The sequence below is a fragment of the Microtus ochrogaster genome, unplaced genomic scaffold (assembly GCF_000317375.1).
Source record: "Microtus ochrogaster isolate Prairie Vole_2 unplaced genomic scaffold, MicOch1.0 UNK31, whole genome shotgun sequence".
NCBI lineage: Eukaryota > Metazoa > Chordata > Mammalia > Rodentia > Cricetidae > Microtus > Microtus ochrogaster.
The window spans coordinates 398,669-423,292 of record NW_004949129.1 but is presented as its reverse complement, the minus strand read 5'-3'; the positions used below and the strand labels follow the sequence as shown (position 1 = coordinate 423,292).

The 24,624-nt window shown below is 44.8% G+C and overlaps 2 protein-coding genes across 2 annotated transcripts; both read right to left on the bottom strand.

Moving 5' to 3' along the window:
- Window positions 1-1,008: 1,008 nt before the first annotated feature.
- Window positions 1,009-5,678, bottom strand: LOC101990391 (keratin, type I cuticular Ha3-I). Its single transcript, XM_005368222.2, has 7 exons — window positions 5,319-5,678; window positions 4,271-4,353; window positions 3,584-3,740; window positions 1,937-2,098; window positions 1,721-1,846; window positions 1,314-1,534; window positions 1,009-1,126 (listed from the first exon to the last, which is right to left on the bottom strand). The coding sequence occupies exons 1-7, from the start codon at window positions 5,664-5,666 to the stop codon at window positions 1,009-1,011; spliced, it is 1,215 nt and encodes a 404-aa protein (XP_005368279.1). The 5' UTR covers window positions 5,667-5,678.
- Window positions 5,679-15,977: 10,299 nt separating this feature from the next.
- Window positions 15,978-22,796, bottom strand: LOC101990102 (keratin, type I cuticular Ha3-II). The gene is made up of 7 exons (XM_005368221.2): window positions 22,446-22,796; window positions 19,498-19,580; window positions 18,507-18,663; window positions 17,412-17,573; window positions 17,196-17,321; window positions 16,806-17,026; window positions 15,978-16,095 (listed from the first exon to the last, which is right to left on the bottom strand). Exons 1-7 carry the CDS (start codon window positions 22,791-22,793, stop codon window positions 15,978-15,980), a joined length of 1,215 nt encoding a protein of 404 aa, XP_005368278.1. The 5' UTR covers window positions 22,794-22,796.
- Window positions 22,797-24,624: the final 1,828 nt, after the last annotated feature.

Genomic DNA, 24,624 nt, shown 5'->3' with positions numbered 1-24,624 from the left:
GAGGAAAAAAAGAAAGTTAAAAAATATGCATATGCATGAATACACACACACAAAACACAAAAATAGATGATAGAGAGATAGATAGTAGATAGACAGGTAGTAGATAGATAGATAGATAGATAGATAGATAGATAGATAGATAGATAGAATCAGTTCCTCCCCAGAACCAGTGAGCCCTGCCCACCCCCAGCCACTTCCCACTCTGCCCATTGCTGCCCATCACTGCTGTCACGCTGGCCCCTTCATGCTCCACAGGTGCAGCTTTGTTCTCTCTCTTGACTTGCTGGTGCCTCTTCCTGGAATGTTCTTCCCCTCTCGATGTTTCTTCACTATTTTTAAGTCTCAACACAGATGTTATCTACTGGTGAAACCAACCTGGACCACAGTCACTGACACCACCCAGATCTGGACCCACCTCCTCTTTCTGTTCTCTTGGTGCTGATTCTGGTCAATGGGTGACATCTAAAAGAGTCTTTTCCCTTGACAGAAACCACAGGCTACACACAGGGCAGAGGGGTGAATGAACTTTTCATATAATGGGGAAACACTGGTTAATGTTGAGCAAAACAGACAATTGGGATTTCCATGCCAGAATAGAGTTTATTGGGAGGACAAACAAAGGATTTGTATTGCAACTACAAAGACAAAAGTGGGACAAAAAAACATTAAGTCCACTTATGTTCTGTTTCACAAGCATGGCTACCAACTCACCCACACTCAATTGAATATTTTCAAGTCACATTCCAATAAGTTTCATTAAAGTATAACATTGGGTATGTAGACACAGCCTTGTGATGGTAGACAGTCTTTGATCCTATTGTAGATTCCTTAAAAGACAGACTTCGCATCTCCTGTGCTCAAGGATCAAGCCAGGAAGTGCTCTGCAGTCTGCAGCTGACCCCAGGAACCAGTCTGTCTTTGTCTGGTGTGATTGCTTTTTGAGGTCTTAGGATGAGCCGGAATTAAGTTGTAACTGGTATCTTTGTCCCCCTTCTGGCAATGGTAACTCTAACGCACGAAACTGTTGCAAGGCCCACACCTAGGCCTTGTGACACAGGGGTTAGAGACGCAGGGCCCAATGGGCTTGTCACATGCGTTGGTTGTGGCGCAGGGATTGCATGGGAGCCTGGAGAAAGAAAACCATTGGAGCAAGCTAGAGCAGGGTGCATTAAGCACATGGGAAGACACTGAAAAGAGTCAGAAGAGTATCCAGACATGCCTTTGTATGTGTGCAAGCAGATGTTTGAAGGGATACATTCATTTTAACCAAGAAAACAACTCACCCCTGGAAGAGCCTTTCAGCCCATACTCACTTGCAGTCCTCGCTCTCCAGCAGGCCCCTGTACGTGTTGATCTCACACTCCAGCCTGGCCCGGATGTCCAGCAGCACCTGGTACTCCTGGTTCTGACGCTCCAGGTCAGCCCGGATCTCACCAAGCTGGGACTCCACGTTGGTGATCAGGCACTGCACCTGGGACAGCTGGGAGCTGTAGCGAGCCTCGCTCTCTGTCAGGGTGTTTTCCAGAGAGTTTCTCTGTGGGGAGGAGGGGGGGAGAAGATAGAGACTATCACACAGCTGTCCCCTCTAAAGGTTCCTGCATAGCCCTCCAAGGGAGTCACAGCCTTCAAGAGCTAGGAAGAGAGAGTGGCCCCAGGGGCATCCCAGTGACTCTGCCTCCCGACTCCATACTGCTCAGCAGCAGGTCTGGACACTACACACCAGGTTGTGCTGGGCCTGCAGCTCGATCTCCAAGGTGTTGACTGTGCGTCTCAGCTCGATGATCTCTGCCTGGCAGGACTGCAGCTGCTCTGAGCTGGACACCACCTGCTTGTTCAGCTCCTCGGTCTGTGAGAGGCAAAGGCAGAGACAGGTCAGACCCTGCCTTAGAGTCCTGGGGGACTCAGTTCCTGGGTGACCATGAGCTCAGATGCCCACCTGTGTGGTGAACCATTCCTCCACTTCTCTGCGGTTGGTTTCCACCAGGGCCTCGTACTGACACCTGGTCTCATTGAGCACACGGTTCAGGTCCACAGTGGGAGCAGCGTCCACCTCCACGTTGAGGCGGTCTCCAAGCTGGCAGCGCAGGGTGTTGACTTCCTGGTGGGGGAAAGGGAAAAATTCATAATATCAGAAAGGGTCTTGATGCTCTCCTTGAGAGAATGCAGTTGGACTGCTGGTGCATGTGATCATTCTGTAAGCTCAGTTCCTTTCCGTCCCCACATCCTTTTCCCTATGGTCAGTTACCCAATCTCCACTCCCTTCCTTCCCAGCATCCTTTTCTCTATTGCCAGTGATTGGTTGATTCTTTTTCTGCCCTTCATACTCAACATAACACTTCTTGTCTAAAAGGATGTGGTCATTTCACATCAGAGCTGAGACATAGCTCTGAAAACCATTTAAATTCTACTCCATAAAAGCCCAGGTCCCAAGTCTTGCTAGAATATCTCACTGTCTCCTTAAATTTTTAATCTTCTAACCATAGACAAAGTCTAACTACAAAGAAAATATAGAATATTTGCTTCAAAACCTGTCAACCTTGGATAAAAGAGCCTTAACTCGCAATGTGTTGTCCTGCCAGTGTGAATTTTTCAGAAGGAAGTGACCATCTATACATTTTTCTACTCATCTCTTCATGGAGCCAACAGAACTTGGTCCCGACCTTGCAGAGCCACGAAACAGATTTAACCTGTATCTCTTCTTTACTACTCCCATATAACTTCTAGAAGCTTCTAGAGCAGTTGTTCCTAACTGTCTTACTGCTGAGACCCTTCAATACAATTCCTCATGCTGTGGTGACCCCCCAACCATAAAATCATTTTTGTTGCTACTTCATAACTGTGATTTTGTTACTGTTATGAATTGAAATATAAATATCTGATATACAAATGACCCCTGTGAAACATCCTTCGACCCTCCCCAAAGGGGTCACAACCCACAGGTTGGGAACCACTGTTCTAGAATCTTTATAAACTCTTCATCTTTTTTTGAAAGAAAGAATGACTTCAGAGGCTCTCAGTGCATGTACAAATTCGGTGCATGACAAGCTCTTGGTGAGTGTTAGCTGTCACCACATGCAGGTTCCCGGATTTATACTTTGCACATATTTGCTTCCTGTGTGCCAGCGACCGGTGTGTACTGGGGAGCACTTTACTCCATGTTTCTGCCAAGCAACACAAAGAGCAGAAAGGGTTTTGGATGGGAATGAAGAGCTGTGGTTTGAGGCCAGCTCAGCCCTCTTGTTGGGTGGCCCTAAGTTACAAAACAGAGAATCTTAGTGGCATCCACATACGCTCTCACCTGGGAGTGACAGAGGCTACAGGTGCTGCCTTGACTCTGACCTTTCCTCGGTCCTGACTGAGCTGGCCAACTTCCTTTATTCTTGTTCCTGGCTCTAGCAGAAAATCCTAATCTCCTATCACGATTTTTTTTTTAAGATTACTCATTCTCTACAAAACCTTTTTTGTTTAGAGAACAGCTTTCTGGGCTAATTGAGGTTCAACCCACAGCCCCTCCCACAGCCTGTGGCAGTCAGAAACATGTCCTAGCCAGTTCCACCGTGCACTTCACTTTGGGAAACTTCACCTGCTCATGGTTTTGCTTGAGACACAGCAGCTCCTCCTTCAGGGACTCCACCTGTGCCTCCAGGTCAGACTTGCACAGGGTCAGCTCGTCCAGGATCCTGCGCAGGCCATTGATGTCCGACTCCACCAGCTGCCGCAGGGACAGCTCTGTCTCATACCTGCAATTACGGGAGCATTAGGGACAGACTGGGCAGAAATATGCCTGGCCTCAACTCTGCTTTGGTTTGGTTTGGTTTGGTTTGGTTTGGTTTGGTTTGGTTTGGTTTGGTTTGGTTTGGTTTGTTGGCTAACTAGGAATTAAGGATACTAATTTTTACAACCATCTCCTTCCACTTAAGTAAGCAGTAGTTCCTGAAGGGAAAAGCACCGCAATTGCTTTCACAAAGCCAATGAATCTAAGGAGATAAGAACTTGTAAATTTCCAGGCTTCCAGAAGGAATGCACCTCCCACATTCTCATTGAGTTCTGTGCACAGTAGGAGACCATGCACACAGTTCAGTGGAGTTGAGGTTTGGCGTGGAAACACCAATCTACAGTGGGGAAGAGGAGGGAGCTTGGATCTAAGGGAAAGGCCTAGGGGAAATCTTGGTCAGTATTTGCCTGTTTGGACAACAAACTAAGGGGAAGGAGACAGGAGATGGAAGACACAAGCAACAATGCCTGCCCCTTCCACCATCCGCCCACTCACTTGGTCCTGAAGTCATCAGAGGCCAGCTTGGCGTTGTCGATTTGCACTACCAGCCTAGCGTTCTCAGATTTGCCACACAAGATCTAGAAGTTACAAAGGGTAATAAAATGAGCTTGGTTCTTTTCAATACCAGAAATCCTGTTGATTTGCTAATATGGACACATCAGAATTTTTAAAAAACCATAGTATATCCTGTATCTATTAAAAGTTATTCATGTACAACAGATGCTCAAAAATTATCTGCGGGACTAAATCTGAAGACAGACAGGCAAATACACCAAGAAACATTAGCATATGGTCTTCTTTCTCTTTCTTAATAAATAATAATGAGAAGCTGATTTTAAAAATCTATTCACATTTGTGAAAAACAGCTGCTATTCGGTTGGCATAGCTCTAAGAGCAAAAAAAAAAAATCACAATGTGTAAGAAACTTTCCATCCAATGGACAAGATAAACACAAAGCAGCAGGGGTAGGGGCCTAGGCAAGGGAGGTTGTTCCAGTCTCGTGGCCAGCCTGAATGGCTTGGTACCATTTCTATCTAGTGTCCTACCTTTCTAGGTTTAGCCAAACACACTAGTTCTCCACTGGATACCATGCACCAAAGGAACTCAGGGGTGCCCAGCTCAAAACAATGGGGTCAGGATTATAAGGTGTCCCGATGAGGAAGGCAACCAGAGGTCAGAGCACCCCACACACTCAGTTAAGGGAGGAAAACATGGTCCTTTCTACTTGGTGGCTTCCTTCTTGGGCTCAGTTCTTTTCTCTTACCTCCAGGGAATATTTTCAAAGCTCAGAAGCACCCAGAGGCCACTCTTAGTAATAGAGGGAAGTTATCTAAACTTCTATAGCTCCACCTCATCTAATGTACGCCAAGAGTCAAAACTAACCGTTTCCAGTTGAAAACAGAGGAGTCCTCCAGAAAGATGTTTAAGAAACTGGAAATATGGGTATCAAATGTTCCCACCATAACAAGAGCTCAAGTCATTTCTGTGTCTCAAATATTCTGACAACTTCCTGTTAGGGATAGTATGACGCCCATGCCCTCACCTTCTGCTGCAGCTCCTCGATGGTCCTGAAGTAGGCCTGGTAGGCAGGGCACACCAGAGGGTCCTGCTGCTGGTTCCTCTCCTGGATCCGACTTTCCAGCTCTGCATTCTCTCTCTCCAGCTGCCTCACCTTCTCCAGGTAGCTGGCCAGGCGGTCATTCAGGAACTGCATGGTCTCCTTCTCGTTGCCATTGAAGGAGCCCTCACAGAACCAATTGCAGTTGCCGATATTGGCAGGGATGTTGCAGGCCCCGGGCAGGGTGCAGCTATGGCAGCTGTTGGGTATACAGGGCCGAGAGGAGCAGCTGGTGCGGCAGCTCAGGGCGGGCAGGCAGCAGTTGTACGGCATGGTGCTGGAGGGAGTGAGGTGCCTGGCTGAAGACACAGAGTGGATTCTTCAAGCCTCAGAGCTGTGGATCCCCTTCCTCTGGTGAGCATTTATACTCACTCCGAAGAGGGTGTGGACACATAGGGCAATCCCTTTTTTTTTTCCTTTGGCTTTGCTCATTTAGTGATGGTCAAAGGCTTCCCCATGCATTTGTTATGCTTCTCAGAAGATTCCCTCACCTCATAAAAGACTTGACTCGGGCTTCTCCCTCAGTCAGGACTCCTCTGCCATGCTGTACATCATGAGGTAAGAGCTTCGTGGTAGGACTTCAAAGGACAAGACTCATGAAAGGCCCGGTCCTCATTAATAACCTGTGGCAGGTGTAGGGACAGTGTCGCCACTCCATGAGCGCCCTGACACTTCGGTGAGCCTCTGGCTCTGCTTGCTGAAACAGAGAAACAGGATCCTTCCTAGGTCCAATTTCCAAACGTCAGGTTCACAGTTCTCAACGAGAGGACCAGGTGCTAAAACAGCCGAGCTTCTTGTGACATGGATTCTAGACACTTCCACCAACCAAATTACTTTTAGGCCTCGGATCATGGCTTGGCTCAGCCAGGGCACTAAAGTGGAAGGCGGACTAGTGGTACTGGCAGAGGGTACTCACACTTGTTGGAAGCCTGCACAGTTCCCAGACAATGCTGGCATTTCTCACAAATCTTAGACCTTGGCACCCTCCACATGGGTCTTCAAGACAAATGATAACATCCTCATTCTACAATGGTAAATTAAAGTATAGAAGGTAGGAGATCGGGTTATGCAGCTGTGTACCTAAGATCAGTTTCTATTCTTTTCATCATTTCTCACTTCTGTTATACAGACAGCCCACTTCCCTTTGGAACCTCTTCCTGACCTGTGTGTCTCCCTCTATATATCTCTCTGTTTGAACTCCTGAAGGAAAGGATAAGGCTCGACTCATCTTTGAGCCCCAGTTCTAAGACCTTGCCACAGGATGGACATATTGAGTGAGTAGGGGTCAAAGAGATGAAGATACAAATAGGAAGCCATAAGCCAAGGCAGGAAAAATGAGTAACATATGCAAGGTTTGCAAATTGGGGAGAGCAAGCGTCATCAAAATTGGAGGTTCACAGACAAAGATCTGTGCTGGGGTGGAGCATGGTGTGGTGTCTAAGAAACAGAGAAGGTAAAAGGGGGACATCTGGGTGGGATTTGGTGCATACACAATAACTTAGCAGGGAAATCCAGCATGGCGGAAGACCTTGAGCAAGTCTAGGTGTCAGTGAAGGGAAATGGTAGAAAAATAAAGCTGTCTATAGATGCTATAGCCATATGCCACCAGTCTTCCGTGGAAGGGATAAGGGATTGGACCATCCTGGTATCTACGCCCTGTAGTGTGATTAAAGTTTTGAGACACCGTTTTCACAGATGTTTGCCATTTTTAGAAAGAGAAGGAAAAGGTTAGATGCAGACAGACCAGCAAGGAAAGCAGCAATAAAGGAGTCAAAGCAGTCGAATGATAGAGTGAACAGTAGGGATGATAATCACAGATATGGTAATGATTGGGGCACAGGTGTGAGAGTTATAAAAATGGACAAAGGGAAAAAGTATAGAGAGAAGAGCAATAGCTGAGGGCCGAACTTTGGAAATTTCAGAGAAACAGAAAAAGGGTGAGAAACAATGAAGGGAATGAGTTTACAGCATCCCAGATGAACAAGGAAGAAAGCTTATCAAAGATGAGGCCGTACAGACTGGACAGATGGGTGTCAGGAACGTGCTTACCATGCAAGCATAAAGATATGAATTTAGATCCCCAGCACCCGCATCTGCAGCTGGACACAGAGGAGCACAGCTGCAATCCCAACACTGGGAAGATGAACGCAGACGATCTCTGAGGCTCTCAGGCCAGCTTGCCTAGCCAGTTAGTGAGTTCAAGGTTCAGTGACTTCATTTCAAACACTGAAGTGGAGAACAGTTGAGGAAGACACCCAATGTCAGCCTCTGGTTCATACAGAGACAGACAAGGACAGAGACAGAGAGACAGAGAGAGAAAGCATCGCATGAGAACTGCTAAATACATCCACAAGATCATGAGTGCACAATCAGAACCATGGAGAAGATGCTGGGTGAATCAAAAAGTTGTCAGGACCCTCCAAGTATGCCTACTATGTACAACACCTATGTTCATAAAAGAACAGCCACACTGAACTTTAGTAAACTGAGTTCTTAAACACGCAAAGTGAAGATGTCCATTTCGTAGAGTCTTTCCACCATATTGCCTTTGTATGCTTCATTACAAAGTGTGTGGGCTTTGGTCTCAACCATCAGAGTTTTATACAGTATTTGGGCCTTGAAAGATAATTGCACTTGAAACAGTTCAGAGATGCCTAGCTTGTTTGAACTCAATGACTCATAACAGTTTGTGATTTAGGAACAATCATCCAAGAAGCACGTCAGCGTGCACTGCCCATGCATAAGACACCACTTCTACTCTGTTAAGAAGAGCATTATTTGATAGTCAAGGGGGACACCTTATCCATGGAGAGGAAGGGTTTCTCACTGTCCTCAAAACAGGTGACAAAGTAGACCTCAAAGAGAGATACTCCCTGCCAAATCCAAGTTGTTCAACTACAGCTGCACCTCAAAATCATCTGAATTCTCTTCCACCTCCTCATGTAGACCCCAAATGCCAAGATTATCCAAAAAGAGAATGGAAATCTTGAACAAGAAGATGCCAGGGTCTTTATGATCTTCTTTTCTGCACTGCTCTCATTTGCTACTGGGGAAACTGAGCCTCAGCGTAAAGAAATGATTTTTCGTGATCATATCACTGGCACCCTAACCCACTGATCCTCATTGCATTCCCAGGCCCAACAACACACTACAAAAGTGATGGATAATTTCACAATCTGATCTGACATAACCTGGAACCAGAAGTCAAATGCAGTAGGGAGAGGGGGCAGCAAAAGCTCATACATTTTCTGTGGTTATTTAATATTGATGAATTAAAGATGCAATGATAGAATCCAGCAATATCAGATTTCCTTGGTATCTCTTTAATTTAAAATGTTCTTTCTAAGTTGACAATATAATTATATCCCAGAAATTTGGATGCAACAATATCCTATTGGCTTCAGAACTTTATCTAGTTGGTTTGGAGTAATTAAGAATGGTAATTGGTGGAGCAATGAGACCCTACTCCACAACAGTACATACAACCCCCTCCACCAAAAAGGTAAACAGAGATAGCCATAACAAAATTTGACTGTATATTACCTTAAAGATTATAGCTGGCTGGCCAATAAGATGGCTCAGTGAGTAAAGGCACAACAATTCTTTGTCAACCGTGTTTTATAAATGTAATTTTATTAAGATTTTCTCTGCAGACCTTCATAGAATTTTAGGAGTCTGTACACTGGGTTTTAGTTTGGATTTTTTCATTTTAACCAGATGACAAATCCATTTTTCTAAAATTAAATGTATCTCCAAATAGTTTTGGTGGTATCTAGAAATTGATGTTCATTTTGTAGGATGTTTGGTGGAGAGCTCCATGTATCCTTCTTTTTTATTGATTTTTATTGAGCTCTACATTTTTCCCTGCTTCCCTCCCCGCCTCTCCCCTCCCCTTCAACCCTCCCCCAATGTCCCCATGCTCCCAATGTATTCAGAAGACTTTGTCTTTTTCTACTTCCTATGTAGATTAGATTTATGTATGTCTCTCTTAGTGTCCTCATTGTTGTCTAAGTTCTCTGGGATTGTAAGTTGTGGGCTGATTTTCTTTGCTTTATGTCTAAAAACCACTTATGAGTGAGTACATGTGATACTTGTATCACATGTATCCTTCTTTTAAGTTAAAGAATATACATTTCCTTGTTGACTGTGTCCTTTGCTTTACAGAAGCTTTTCAGTTTCAGGGAGTCCCATTTATTAATTGTTTCTCTCAGTGCCTGTGCTACTGGGGTTATATTTAGGAAGTAGTTTCCTGTGACAATATATTCAAGTGTACTTCCCACTTTCTATTCTATGAGGTTCGGTGTGGTTGGTTTTATGTTGAGGTGTTTAATCCATTTGGACTTGAGTTTTGTGCATGGTGATAGACATGGATCTATTTCAATTTTTCTACATGTTGATATCCAGTTATGCCAGCACCATTTGTTTAATTTATATGCTTTCCTTTTCCACTTGATATTTTTTGCTTCTTTGTCAAAAATCAGGGCTTCATAGGTGTGTGGATTAATATCTGGGTCTTCGATTTGACTCCAATGGTCCTTCTGTCTGTTCTTATGCCAATACCAAGCTGTTTTCAGTACTGTAGCTCTGTAGTAGAGTTTCAAGTCAGGGACTGTAATGCCTCCAGAAGTTACAGAATGGGAAAAGATCTTTACCAACCCCACATAAGACAGAGGGCTTGTCTCCAAAATATATAAATAACTCAAGAAATTGGTCATCAAAAGAACAAATAATCCAATAAAAAATGGAGTACAGACCTAAACAGAGAACTCTCAACAGAGGAATCTAAAGTGGCTGAAAGACACTTAGGGAAATGCTCAACATGCTTACCTATCAGAAAAATGCAAATCAGGGGCTGGAGAGATGGCTCAGAGGTTAAAAGCATTGCTTGCTCTTCCAAAGGTCCTGAGTTCAATTTCCAGCAACCACATGGTGGCTCACAACCATCTGAAATGAGATCTGATGCCCTCTTCTGGCCTGCAGGAAGACACACAAACAGAATATTGTATACATAATAAATAAATATAAAAAAAAGAAAAATGCAAATCAAAACAACTCTGAGATTCCATCTTACACCTGTAAGAATGGCCAAGATCAAAAACACTGATGACAACTTATGCTGGAGAGGATGTGGGGTAAAGGGAACACTCCTCCATTGTTGGTGGGAGTGCAAATTGGTACAGCCCCTTTGGATATCAATATGGCAATTTCTCAGAAAATTAGGAAACAACCTTCCTCAAAACCCAGCAATACAACTTTTGGCTCTATATTCAAAGGATGCTCTATCATACCACAAGGACATGTGTTCAACTATGTTCATAGCAGCATCGTTTGTCATAGCCAGAAAGTGGAAACAACCTATATGCCCCTTAACTGAAGAAAGGAGAAGAAAAATGTAGTACGTTACACAATGGAAATTCTACACAGCAGAAAAAAATAATGACATCTTGAAATTTTCAGGCAAATGGATGGATCTAGAAAACATCATATCGAGTGAGGTAACCCTAACCCAGAAAGATATGCATCCTATGTACTCATTCTTAAGTGGCTTTTAGACATAACGCAAAGAAAACTAGCCTACAATTCACAATTCCAGAGAACCTAGACAACAGTGAGGCTCCTAAGAGAGACATACATGGATCTAATCTACATGGGAAGTAGAAAAAGAAAGCCTGAGAATTTGGGAGCATGGGAACCATGGGAAAGGGTTGAAGCGGAGGGGAGTGGAAGGGAGGGAAGCAGAAAAAAAATGTATAGCCCAATAAAATTAATTTAATTGCTTCTTTCCTCTTCTTTTTTTCAATAAAATTAATTTTAAAAAAATAATATACAATTTCACATCACCATTCTTCTTTCTTATTTTTATGGTTTGGTCATTATTTTATGTACTAAAGTATTATTAGCTTTAATGACTAAGCATTATTTGTAATAAATCCAAATATAGCATGGCTATCTCTGTTAAAATTGCATTTGTTGAAGTCAGAGAGACAGCACAGCAGGTAAAGGTTGAAGTCTGTTGCCAACCTACCCACCAAATCCACCTTCCTGACACCCACACAGTGGAAGGAGAGAATTAACTCCTCTAAGTTCTCCTCTGACTTCCACATGTGCATAATGGCCTACACACACACACACACACACACACACACACACACACACACGTTTGTATTAAGGCCAAATCTAATTTTAAATTAATAATAAAACGTTCTTATTTTCTAAAAGGCTAATACTAATTTTAAAGCCCAACTGATTTATTAAGCATCAGGTTAGATTAGATAATGATGAAAAGAGAAGAGGTGAACTAGAAATCATAGACAAGGAAATTGTCAGCATACAGCACAGGCTTAAAACAGAAAACATTACAGAAGAAATGACAGACAAGCTATACAGGTCCAAGATCTACTTAAAAGAATTTAGAAGTGATGGTTGAAGAACTCAAGGATAGGCCGGGTGGTGGTGGCGCACACCTTTAATCCCAGCACTCGGGAGGCAGAGGCAGGCGGATCTCTGTGAGTTCGAGACCAGCCTGGTCTACAGAGCTAGTTCCAGGACAGGCTCCAAAACCACAGAGAAACCCTGTCTCAAAAAACCAAAAAAAAAAAAAAAAAAAAGAACTCAAAGATAGCCTTCCTCCTTCTGGAAGACATTTGTTAAACTGTTCAAAATTGATAAAGAAAACCAATGTCGCTAGAGATTTATTTCAAAAGGCTTACAATGATACTGAGGTGCATGGCTTCAAAATGCTCATAGAAATGTCCTAATAGCTTCTGGAGGTTCCAGTGTCTAAAGAAGACCTGTGCCCATTCTTCACAGCTCTGTCTCCATTAGCATCATGGGCCTGGCAGCTGAGTGGCAGTCCCAATCCATCTCAGCAGCCCTATCACAACCCACCACCAGTGTCCTATACATTGGAAGAACCCAGATAGGGTGGCCAGTGAATGGTCCAGTCCCTCTATCTCTAACACCTCAAGGTGGTGGCTAAGATACCCCATGTGGATTCAAAAGCTAAGATGGTGTGAAGGTTAATCTTGTCGTCGAGGTAAGATTTAATATCAGCACAGAAACAAATCTCTAGGCATGTCTGTGAAGAATTCTCTAGACGAAGTTAAATGTGGTGAGAAGACCTACCTTAAATATGAGTGATGCAATTGCACACTTGGGGTCCCCAGGCTGAATAAAAAGAGACAGGGAGTAGAACACAGCTGTGCACCACTCTCTGCTCCCCTGGAGCTGTGAGCCAAAGCCATCCCTTCATTAAATTACCTTTCTGAAGTAGTTTTGTCACAGCAAGTCACACAAGGAACAAGACCGAAGACCATGCTCCTGTAACTGACCTGAAGTGTTAACACAAGGCCGAGTGAAGTTCCTATTAGCTTTTTCATAGAAATTGACAAACTGACTAATATTTGTGTGGGAATGGAGTCAATATGGTCAAAACAGTCTTTAAAGAGAAGAACAAGGTACTGGAGGCGTCACATTTCCCGACTTCCAAACTCACTACAAAGCTGTCGTCAACACAACTGAGAGAGGAAAGAACGGTGGTTTTGATGAGTGATATCAAAGTAACAGGGCAGCCACATGCAAAATAACCAAGTTTGGCCTTCGCTTACACCAGAAAGGAGCAGAGAGCCTGACACGGCTATGCATTCCTACAATCCTGGTGCTCATGACGTGGAGGGCAGAGGATGGTGAGTTCGTGTCCTAACAAGGATATACAGAAGGATCCTGTCTCAGAGGCTAACTGTAAGAACTCAAGCTAGAAAATTTGAGGGAAAAATAGACATAAATCTTCTATATCTTGGGTTAAGAAATAGTTTCTTGCCTGTTGGTGGGGCCTCACATCTTTAATCCCAACACTCAGGAGGCAGAGGCAGGTGGATCTCTATGAGTTAGAGGCCAGCCTGGTCTTCAGAGTGAGTTCCAGAACAGCCAGAGCTACACAGTGAGACTCTGTCTCAAAAATAAATAAATAAATAAATAAACAACCTCACAAACGGAAAGAAGTAGTTTTTTATATAAAACATCAAAAGCACAAGTGATAAAAGTAAAGTTAGGAGACTGGAAGGATGGCTCAGTGGTTAGGAGCACTTCCTTCTCTTCCAGAGGACCCAAGTTCAGTTCCCAACTCCTGCTTTGGGAGGCTCACAACCAATACCAGCTCTAGATGATCTGACACCCTTTCTAGTTTCCATGAGCATCTGCTTTCATACACACACACATACACACACACACACACACACACACACACGCACACATGCACACGCACAAAATTTAAAATAATTTAAATATTTAAAACAAAATTAGGTTGGACTTCAAAATTTAAAGCTCTCCTATGCAAAACATATTTTATTTTCATCAGGAAAGTGAAAAAAGAACTTCTGAAGGGAAAAAGCAACATTTATAAATTATTTGCTAGATAAGAACCCTCTGTCCAGAACATTAAAACTCATTTACAACTTAAAAGACAAGTGAGCCGGGCTTTAAAACCCAGGCAATGGATCTGAGTAAACATTTCCCCAAAGATCTATAAGCAGCCTACACACACATGAAAAGAAGTACGACTCCATGAGTCATCAAGGAAATGCAAATCACAACCACAATGAATGCTACTTCACGTGCACTGGGATGACCTGGGCTTTGGCTGTTGTTGTTGTACGAAAGGGGAAAACACAGGTGTTCCTGAGGATGTGCAGCTGGAACTCTTGTATTCCGTCAGTGGGAATGTCAGCTGACCCAGAGACGAGTCTAGCAGTTACTAGGTTTGTGAAAGTATACAGTTAACATAACCCAGCAATTTCATTCTTGTGTATTTATACCTCAAATAATTGAACTATATGCCCAAGTAAGGTGTGAAGACTCATAAGTGAAGGCCCAGGATGAATGCCAAGGCAGCTTAGGCTGTGAAATAAGACTGTACCAGAATAACAAAGGGGGTGAGGACATGACTCACATGGTAGAGAGCTTGCTAAGTGAGAATCCATGTTTAGATCCCTGGTACCCACATAAAAGAGCTGGAGGATGACTCGTGCCCATAATTCTAGCACTGGGAAGTCTAAACAGAAGGGTTCCAGAGTTCCACTGGCCAGTATATCCAAGTCAGTGGGCTCTAGGCTCAACAAGAGACCTCATCTTCAAAACTAAAATGGAAAGCAAAAGAGAAAAACGGACAGTATTGGCCTCTGGGTTCCATAAGTGCACATATGGGCGTTCATACCTGTATGAACACGTGTCACAAGTAATACACATAGAAAGAAGGAAGAGAAGGAGAGAGGGAGTATAGAGAAAAAAACTCATGTCCATACTCAAACTTGAACCCAAAGATTTAAGACAGTGCTATTCTAATAACTCAAAACTGAAAACAATCCAAAAACCCAGTGTTCACAGTACATGTTATATTTTGGAGAACGGGTTGATCAATGACACTAGATTATACCAGAGCAGCCAGTCACAGAATATCACATATCCCATGATTCTACTCATATTATTACCAGACTTAGGGTCACACCCAGAGCCCCAAAAAGCCAGTTTCAACTATCCACCTTCAGTAAACCCAATTAAATCAGCTGTATTGCTAGAGGGAGGGAGAGAGAGAGAGAGAGAGAGAGAGAGATTCATTCAATGTGACCATATTGGGAAGAGGGATAAAGAGATCCAGTAACGAACCCCAAGAACTTCTTCAGGCTTCTGAAGTCAAGTTTAAGTAGAAAGCTGGGTTAAGCATATTGAGGCGGTCTAGGCGGTCTAGGTCAAAGTGTAATCCTGCCTATCATTGGTCCACCGTTATTTTGGCTCCACTCTCCTGCAAGGCTCTCTGACAAGTTGCAAATCCCTTCCCAGGGAGAAAAGTTTCCCCTCTGGTTTTAGGTTCTCTCTTTTGCAGGCATGAGATCCATGGGGAATTCCAGTTTCTTAAGCCCATTGTGTAACAGAATTCCTTTTAGTGGTTTAGTAGATTCAAACTCCTGTCCTTGTCTTGTAGTGACTTAGACAAGAAAATAACAAGAACTCTGAAGGTGTCAGTCCGTAATGGATGTGTTTATCACAATCACATGAGACCTTTTGCCCAATTGTTCTGCCCGTTTAATGCCAGCCTGCATGGATGCTGGCACTCATTGTGTCTAAGGAACGATAGGACAGGACGGGGTTAAACCATAAAGTCCCCTTATGCTTTCAAGTGGCTTTATAAGAATCACACATAGAACAAATATTCTGAAAAGGATGAATACAAGTGAAACTCACTTCTGTTTGCAAGAGGAAAATTTATTAGGTTTGGGGGACTGCAAGAGAAGACGGAAGAGGCAGAGAGACCCACAAAATACCTTGTGTGGCCTCTTCACAGCTCAGGTCTCTCAGACCACCAGAACACAAGTGGTTGGTCATGAAGAGGCCCTAGATGAAGATGGCCCAGTACTCATCTAGTACAGTCCCAGATGGACTCAGGACCAAACCACAGCACCAGGCCTTTGCTCTCCTTCCAGACTATGATCTGTACAGTGCTGGCTGTGAGGTCAGAAAGGCTGAGCTGATCCATCAATGGTCTTTCTGTCTTCGTGTCTTTGCGCAATCCTCCTGCTGGCCTTGGGGTGTTTAGCAGCCAAATGTATTGCAGGGGCCACATCGGGAGCGTGTAACACAAGGGTTTGTGACACAGGGTCCAATGGGCTTGTCACAGGCATTGGTGGTGGCACACGGGTTGCAGGGCAGCCTGGGACACAAGATCATTAGAGTCAGCATGAGAAAGGAAGTTTTCCAAAAGCAGGGTCTAAAAACAGGGAGCCCATTCTCTGATTTTTAGAGAGTAAGCTTTGTTCAGATCTCTCCTCTACAGAGTTCAGAGACAGTGGCAGCAGGGAGTAGAAAACACTGGCGTTGGAGTCAGGCCTTCTGTTTAACCCTAGGGACACAGGGAAGTCACTTCACTTCTAAGCCTCTGCCTCAAACCTAGAACATGGCATTGGTGATGTCCACTTCACAGATAGAAAACTGCCTGAGCTGCCACTTGGCCTGCTCTACTTATGATTAAGTCATCTTCCTTGGAGATGCTCAAATGCAAGAAGATTGTTATAGTGAATAGAATTCCTTCCCCTGAATGCTTCTAACAAGGATCCAAAGAAATGGTTGACCTACAATTTTGGTTTAATCAAAGCAATGATTGCTGGAGTTTCCTATTTCCTTTCCATGTCAGAAACCATTTATGAAAATAAAAAGAATTTTACCCATCAGTCAAAGAATCACCAGCCTCGTGACTATTTTTCAGAACATAAAGTATCATTAGTCTGGGTCACACTGGCAACAAGCACCATACAACAGTCTATAGAGATGCCCTGGTTTCTGACCCGCATCCTCCAAGTGCAGAATGACTCCTAAGGTACTCCGTGTGTCCCACAAGGGTGGACACACCCTCCAGCCACTCACTTGCAGTCTTCGCTCTCCAGCAGGCCCCTGTACGTGTTGATCTCACACTCCAGCCTGGCCCGGATGTCCAGCAGCACCTGGTACTCCTGGTTCTGACGCTCCAGGTCAGCCCGGATCTCACCAAGCTGGGACTCCACGTTGGTGATCAGGCACTGCACCTGGGACAGCTGGGAGCTGTAGCGAGCCTCGCTCTCTGTCAGGGTGTTTTCCAGAGAGTTTCTCTGTGGGGGAGGGGGGGAGAAGATAGAGACTATCACACAGCTGTCCCCTCTAAAGGTTCCTACATAGCCCTCCAAGGGAGTCACAGCCTTCAAGAGCTAGGAAGAGGGCATGACTCCAAAGGCACCCCAGACTCCACACTGCTCAGCAGCAGGTCTGGACACTACACACCAGGTTGTGCTGGGCCTGCAGCTCGATCTCCAGGGTGTTGACTGTGCGTCTCAGCTCGATGATCTCTGCCTGGCAGGACTGCAGCTGCTCTGAGCTGGACACCACCTGCTTGTTCAGCTCCTCGGTCTGCAAGAGGCAAAGGCAGAGACAGGTCAGACCCTGCCTTAGAGTCCTGGGGGACTCAGTTCCTGGGTGACCATGAGCTCAGATGCCCACCTGTGTGGTGAACCATTCCTCCACTTCTCTGCGGTTGGTTTCCACCAGGGCCTCGTACTGACACCTGGTCTCATTGAGCACACGGTTCAGGTCCACAGTGGGAGCAGCATCCACCTCCACGTTGAGGCGGTCTCCAAGCTGGCAGCGCAGGGTGTTGACTTCCTGGTGGGGGAAAGGCAAAGGATGGGCCACAGATCTAAGTAGGCTTCTGTACTTTAAGAAGCATGCTGGGAGTGCACCTTTAATGCAAAAGACTTTAAAAATATGGATGCCTGTCAGAAACAAGTTTATCATGAATGCTCTTTAGAGGAAAGGAAAGTTTAGCGTAAATATAATGAGAGTATCAATAACTGTAGTGGAAGAAGCATTGCATCGAAGTTAGAAAATCTGAGTCCAGTGGATGGAAATCACCCCTGGTGACTCGATCTGAGTCCCTTCCCTCATCTCTGTATGAAGATTCTTGGGTAAGTTTTGTTACTATTTCTTGGAACTCCAAGATTCTGCCATTCTTTTCTGGTTATATATTTGTTGTGTGCTAAGCGATTTTGCAATTATTGCTACTTAAATATGGAGGAACTGTTAAATGTTGTCCATTCTGCACCCTCTAAGGTCATATCCTGTCTGTTAGAACTTGTTTCTCCCTTGGGAAAGGATCTGATGCAGCTGACTTCCTCAAATCTCATTCAACTATGAGGTCCAAAGCAACCATTATGAAAGTTCCTTCTTTTCTCCCATCTTCTCATCCACCCATCTGCACACACACACCCGTCTTCTAGTTTGGTATCCATTTGCCTGGACTTCACAAAGGACAATTGTCTCTTTCTAAACTTCATCATTGATTTGATAGCCACTCAGAAAATAACAGAATTCATGTGAGTCTTGGCCCATGCATCTGATCCCGTGTGAACACAGATCAACCAACTGCACTTCCTCCTATCAAAGAGACCAACCTGGGCCCCACTGCCCAATCATCTCTCAAAACTATCCTTTATTCAACTGGCAAAAACATTGCATTAATCTCGTAACCCAAGACCTACCTTCCCCTGCTGAGAGGGATCCTCAGTACTGAGATGTTAGGAACCGGGATTTCCTTACCTCCTCATGGTTCTGCTTAAGACACAGCAGCTCCTGCTTCAGGGACTCCACCTGAGCCTCCAGGTCAGACGTGCAGAGGGTTAGCTCATCCAGGATCCTGCGAAGGCCATTGATGTCCGACTCCACCAGCTGCCTCAGGGACAGCTCGGTCTGGTACCTGCATACATAGTCAAAAGTCAGAAGACATCCATGAGAAAGAGCTTCCGTTTGGATAACCCAATCAAACCCACCCGACTTTGAGTTTGTTCCATTTTAAATGTTCTGAAAGAAAAGCATCGCTGTGGTGAGGCGACCTGTCTCCTTCCAGGACCCACAGAGAAGGCGCTGTGTGTGGTTTCTCCCATCATTCCCTGCATTGGTTCTAAGAATCCATCCACAAGTTGCTATCAGGGAAGTCTACCGTCTCTATCATCTTGGGTTGCTACCCTTCCCAATTCTGCTATAACCTGTCTTCCTTCCTTTCCAACTACCCTGAGGATCCTGAAATTCAAAGTCACTTAGATCCAGTTTTGCCATTAGATGTCTAGAGGTGGGATTCTTTAATCTCCCTGAGCCTTGATTGTAAAATGAAAAAAAAACTAATACTTTATTGTTTGATGTTGAATATTAAAAAAAATGATACTTGTGAGATACTATTACAACTCCTATAGGTCTTTTATGGGACCTATATAAGGTTGCATAGAAGATTCAAAAGATTATTATGATTACAATTTTACCTGAAAATACTGATTAATTCACTGAAAGAAATAGCTTTTGCCTCTTTTTTATGACATACTAACTCCTTTGGGATGTAATGATAATACACTTCTTCCAGATAGACTTAAAACATAGACCCTCAGCTCTCAGTGAAGAGACCTTGGCTTTTGACCTAACTCTAACCCAAGTCACAATAGCACTTAGAAGCTGTGTCTGGCACAACTCTGGAACAAGGAGTCATCGCTTTGAAGCCCAGTCTCTCCCTAGGCTGCTCTGGTCATTACAAATGTCTTACTTGGTCCTGAAGTCATCGGCCGCCAGCTTGGCGTTGTCAATCTTCACCACCAGCCTGGCATTCTCAGACTTGCCACACAGAATCTGCAGAGGATCGATTGTGACACGAGTTATGTTATTATTCTCGCCCAGTTGCTCTGTGTCGTTTCAGATCGTCACATCCAGTACACAAGCACGTGATTCCTTCAGTGAACCATCACGTGACAACCTAGGGTGCTGAGGCAGAACCTAGCCTGGATACCAAGAGCAAGAGTCCAATTTGAATGTCATTGCTCATTCACCCACAGCTGGCGGGTACAGTCAGGACTTCCGGGGCTTCTTCTAGTGTTCCTGTAGGAACCGAGTGTACTGGGTAATCAAACCTCAGGTCAGGTGACCAGGGATCCCCGTATGCTTAGGATGAAAGCATTCTTGGATGCTAAAATGAGGCGCGTGCAGATAATCAGGGCAAGGTGGATACCCAGTCACACCACCTCCACTGGAAAACCCTGTTGACCCTGTCCACTCTGCTGGCACCGTGCACTTACTTTAGGTGAAATGTCTTCCCCCACCTAGAGAGCAAACCTTGTGGAACCTAAATCCCCTCTTTTTCCAGTTCCTCCAAGTGGCCACTTCTTTCATGTACACCATATGTTTTCCATAGCTCTTCTTACAACCTTGGCTTGTGGTCACTCTTAGCCATACCTCTCTACCCTATGAAGCTGTGATCTCCTACTGGAATAAAATTTTCTTTCTCAGCATTTTACCCCTGACCCCTACCCTAGCACTTTGCCTAATGCTCACCAACTATGAGTGGATAAATAAATGATACTCAAGCCGTACTAATCCTTTCTGGCATTCACTGTGTCAGGACAGCAGACAGACAATTCCCTCCACAAACCAATGGCCTGCACAGTCAGACATAAACTCCTATTTGTTTGGGTCTAGGAAAGTGTTTAAATGGGAAAGTGCTTGCTTTGCAAAATGAGGATTTGAGTTCAATCGCCAGAACTCAAATTCAAATTAAAAAAAAAAAAAAGACATGGCGTGGTAGCCCTCACTGACATGCCCAGCACTGAGGAGACAGAGTCCTGTGGCTTGCTGACCGGCCTACTTGACAAGTTCCAGGCCAGTAGATGACCTTGTTTCAGGAAAAAAAAAAAACAGAGGTGAATGGCACTAGGTTGTCCTCTGCCCTACACACACACACACACACACACACACACACACACACACACCAACATGCACACATGCATGTATGCATGCACACACATGAGGACTCATACACACATCAATAGGCACCTGCAAATACATATGCTCTACACATAGACACACACAAAAACAAATCCTGCTTGTCATTCAAATACCACTTTGATCCTGGTTCTTTTGAGGATCCTTCCCATTCCCACTTTTGGTGGCCTCTACTCCTGTCTTCATGGCCCCATATGCCATTTGCCTACATACCTGTTCTAGTGAATGGTGTGTGTGTGCGTGTGTGTGTGAGAGAGAGGCTTCTGGAGCTGGTGGTTTTTCTGGTTTACCAAAGCTATCTTTAAAAGTAGTTGCAAAGAACTAATTCAGGTGCACAGTTTGTTTTAAAATGATATAATCTGTCTGAAAGCAAGAAAGGGGCGTCATAATAAGCCTTTGAAAATGAGCTATTCAGCTGTCTCTGTGGATTTCTCCATCCTGATCTTGGCCTTTGCTCATATATTCCCTCCCCTTCTCTTCGACTGGATTCCCGCAGAGCCCGGCCTGGTGCTTGGCTGTGGATCTCTGCATCTGGCCCATCAGTTACTGGGTGAAGGCTCTAGGATGACAGTTGGGCTATTCACCAATCTGGTTACAGGGGAAGGCCAGCTCGGGCTCTCCCTCCACTATTGCTAGGAGTCTTAGCTGGGGTCATCCTTGTGGATTCTTGGGAATTTCCCTAGCACTAGGTTTCTCCCTAATGCCACAGTGGCTCTCTCTGTCAAGATATCTTCTTCATTGCCCTCCTACTCCGCTCCTCTCCCCCCTTGACCATCACATCCCCTCATGTTCTCATCCCCCATTCCCTCCCCTTTACTGCCCTCCTTGTTTTCAGTTTACCCAGGAAATCTCATCCAGTTCCCCTTCCCAGGGTGATCCATGTGTCCCTCTCAGGGTCTTCTTGTTACCCAGCTTCTCCGGAGCTGCAGATTGTACTCTGGTTGGCCTTTGCTTTACATCTAGTATCCGCTTATGAGTGAGTACATACTGTGTCTGTCTTTCTGAGTCTGGGTTACCTCACTCAGGATGGTGGTTTTTCTAGCTCCATCCATTTGCCTGCAAACAGAGACAGCTGAACCAAGCTCCTGGAAACTCATAAACTCTAGAACAACAGCCGTGGAGCCTCAGTGGGACCAAATTAGGCCCTCCAGATGTGAAAGACAATGCTGAAGCTTGGACTTTCTGAGGGGTCCCTTGCAGTAGGACCAGGATCTATCCCTGGTGCATGAGCTAGCTTGGTGGAACCCGCTCCCTATGGTGGGATGCCATGCTCGGCATTAATGTAGGGGAGGGACTTTGTCCTGCCCCAACTTAATGTGCCAGGCCTTGTTGACTTCCCATGGGAGCCTTCACTTGTTGGGAGGACTGAAACGGTGGTGAACTGGGGGAGGAGAGAAGGGAGTGGGAGGGAGAACTGTGGTTGGGATGTAAAATGAAATTTTTAAAAATTAGTTAAAAATAAAAATAAACTAGTTTTTCTGGTTTGGGGTAAGAAGCAATGTTTAAAAAAAAAAACCTCAGGTTAATTTGACACTAATACTGAATCCGCATACTTCCATTATGGTGATTCCAAAAGGGGTTTTCAAAGACATATCTCTTTAGGCCAGTGAATTCTACATCACTTCTAACCGTAAGCAGCCTTATCTCTGTTCTGACTTCATTATGTTCAATTGGAATAAATAATTCATTCAACTGACATTATGATGCTCATGCCCTCACCTTCTGCTGCAGCTCCTCGATGGTCCTGAAGTAGGCCTGGTAGGCAGGGCACACCAGAGGGTCCTGCTGCTGGTTCCTCTCCTGGATCCGACTTTCCAGCTCTGCATTCTCTCTCTCCAGCTGCCTCACCTTCTCCAGGTAGCTGGCCAAGCGGTCATTCAGGAACTGCATGGTCTCCTTCTCGTTGCCATTGAAGGAGCCCTCACAGAACCAATTGCAGTTGCCGATATTGGCAGGGATGTTGCAGGCCCCGGGCAGGGTGCAGCTATGGCAGCTGTTGGGTATACAGGGCCGGGAGGAGCAGCTGGTGCGGCAGCTCATGGTGGGCAGGCAGCAGTTGTACGGCATGGTGCTGGAGGGAGCAGAGCTAGGAGAGTTGGCTTCTACACCTGATGTTCTGTCTCTGGTACTGTCTCCCTGTGCTCTCCAGGGCTTTATATCCTGTCAGTGGTGGGTGTGGTGACCATGTAAAACATTTATTTCCCTTTTGCTCTCATTACCAATTTTCCATTTGTTACTTAGCCACCTCGCATGAGTCCTTGAGCTCATAAAATCTTTTACTTTGGCTTCCTGCTATGTCAGGACTCCTCACCAATCACGCCGGTTAGTTCAGACGAGCTTCATGGTTTGGCTTCAAAGCAACCAACTTTGCCAACAACAGCACTTAACTTACTGGGCATTAAGTTACAGTAGCTTCTGGCCCTCAGATTTGGGGGCACTTCTGATCTCCTTCTCCTGAGCTTAGGAAAGGGCTGTGTCTGATTCAGCTTAGTGTAGTGTCTGGGGGGAAGAGCATCTTTTTGGAAACCAAACTGGTTAGTAGAGAATCCCAAAAGCAAACATCAGAAAATACAAGTTGGCTCAGTGCCGCCAAGCCATCCAAGTGGGTGGGGACAATGCTAGCCTCTTCCTAGGGAGTTACAGGAGTCTCTTGGGGTCCATTTGTGCTGTTGTGTCCTCATAGGAATGCTTAGGAAACTAACATTTTGGGACAGCTATTGAGCATGAAGTATTAAAGTATTTGCACACAATGTGGCTGTAATTGACTGCTGTTTGCTTGAGTGCCCATTTGGTACCAGACACTGAGTGAGTTAGGTAGCTCCTATGCATTAACTCCTCCAGGGACCAAAAAGCCTTGTAAGAGTTTGTAAGGTGGCCTCAGACTCTTCCCAAGATCCTAGAGGTCCACTGTGGTCGAACCAAGATCATAAGCAGATTTCCCTAATTCCAGTGACCATATTCTCACAACAGCATGGAACTCTCCCACTTCCCATAAGATGGAATAATGTGTGATAGACAGAATTCAGTCAAACTCAGCCATTGCCTGGCAGTGCTTCTCCCCAGCCCTTCCACCCATGGATATGAACAGAGAAATAAGTCTATTCTTCCTTTAAGAGCCCAAGTCATTTCTATTCTAATGAAAGTCTACTTAACAAGACCACATGGCTCCCACTAGAAGTTGGAGAGAAGCCAACTCCTAGTCAATCTAGTGCAGAAACACCTGAGTTTAGTCCTCCAAGGGGTGTGATCCCTCAGTGCCTGCATCTGTCATGTGCTAAGGTGACGTCTCAAGACCACCAGCACATTCTGGCAAACACATCTCTGCCTTCGAACCTTCCTAGATGGAGCTTTGAACAGTTGGGATTGTATGTCTAATCTATCAGTGTGCCAAACACAAAAGGCATTCTTAAAGTTTTACTTCTTGAAAACACGGAGCTAATTCCTATCACATAGTTAATGCTCAGATCCTCCCTCATTCAAAGGTGCGCTGGGGCCCTGCTCTTTTCGTTACTCTCATGGAAGACATATTTTAAGGCTGTATCACATTTTGGAGCCAGCCAGATATTATTTGAAACTAAACCTATTAAGTGAAGTAGACATCCATGCCGAGTCATTTCTTTAATGGGTCAGAAACAAGTTGTGACTACAAAACAATAATGTGTATTTTTCTTGGACGATTCTGAAAGTCATTTCCAAGGAAGAGCTAGCTCCAAGCATGGTTCTCGACAGAAAGCAAGCTTTAAGCAAATGGGTGTTCTTTTAAGGCTATTCCTTCCTCATGTTCATAGCCTCTGCCTTCCCACTTAACCCTACTTGTAAATGGTTCTAACGTGACATGTGGGTCAGGTGTGCTGATTTATAATCAGTACCAAGTTGATCAAAGCCCAATTGGATGAGC

What these genes read in the sequence shown, in the direction of transcription:
- LOC101990102 (XM_005368221.2), bottom strand. Translation starts at nt 22,793, where the DNA reads ATGCCGTACAACTGCTGCCTGCCCACCATGAGCTGCCGCACCAGCTGC. An exon ending in GCCGATGACTTCAGGACCAA is followed by an intron (nt 18,664 to 19,497) that starts GTAAGACATTTG and finishes CTATGTATGCAG; the next exon opens with GTACCAGACCGAGCTGTCCC. An exon ending in AGGAATGGTTCACCACACAG is followed by an intron (nt 17,322 to 17,411) that starts GTGGGCATCTGA and finishes TGCCTCTTGCAG; the next exon opens with ACCGAGGAGCTGAACAAGCA.
- LOC101990391 (XM_005368222.2), bottom strand. Translation starts at nt 5,666, where the DNA reads ATGCCGTACAACTGCTGCCTGCCCGCCCTGAGCTGCCGCACCAGCTGC. An exon ending in TCGAGGAGCTGCAGCAGAAG is followed by an intron (nt 4,354 to 5,318) that starts GTGAGGGCATGG and finishes TGTAACTTCTAG; the next exon opens with ATCTTGTGTGGCAAATCTGA. An exon ending in TGCAGGCCCAGCACAACCTG is followed by an intron (nt 1,535 to 1,720) that starts GTGTGTAGTGTC and finishes TCCTCCCCACAG; the next exon opens with AGAAACTCTCTGGAAAACAC.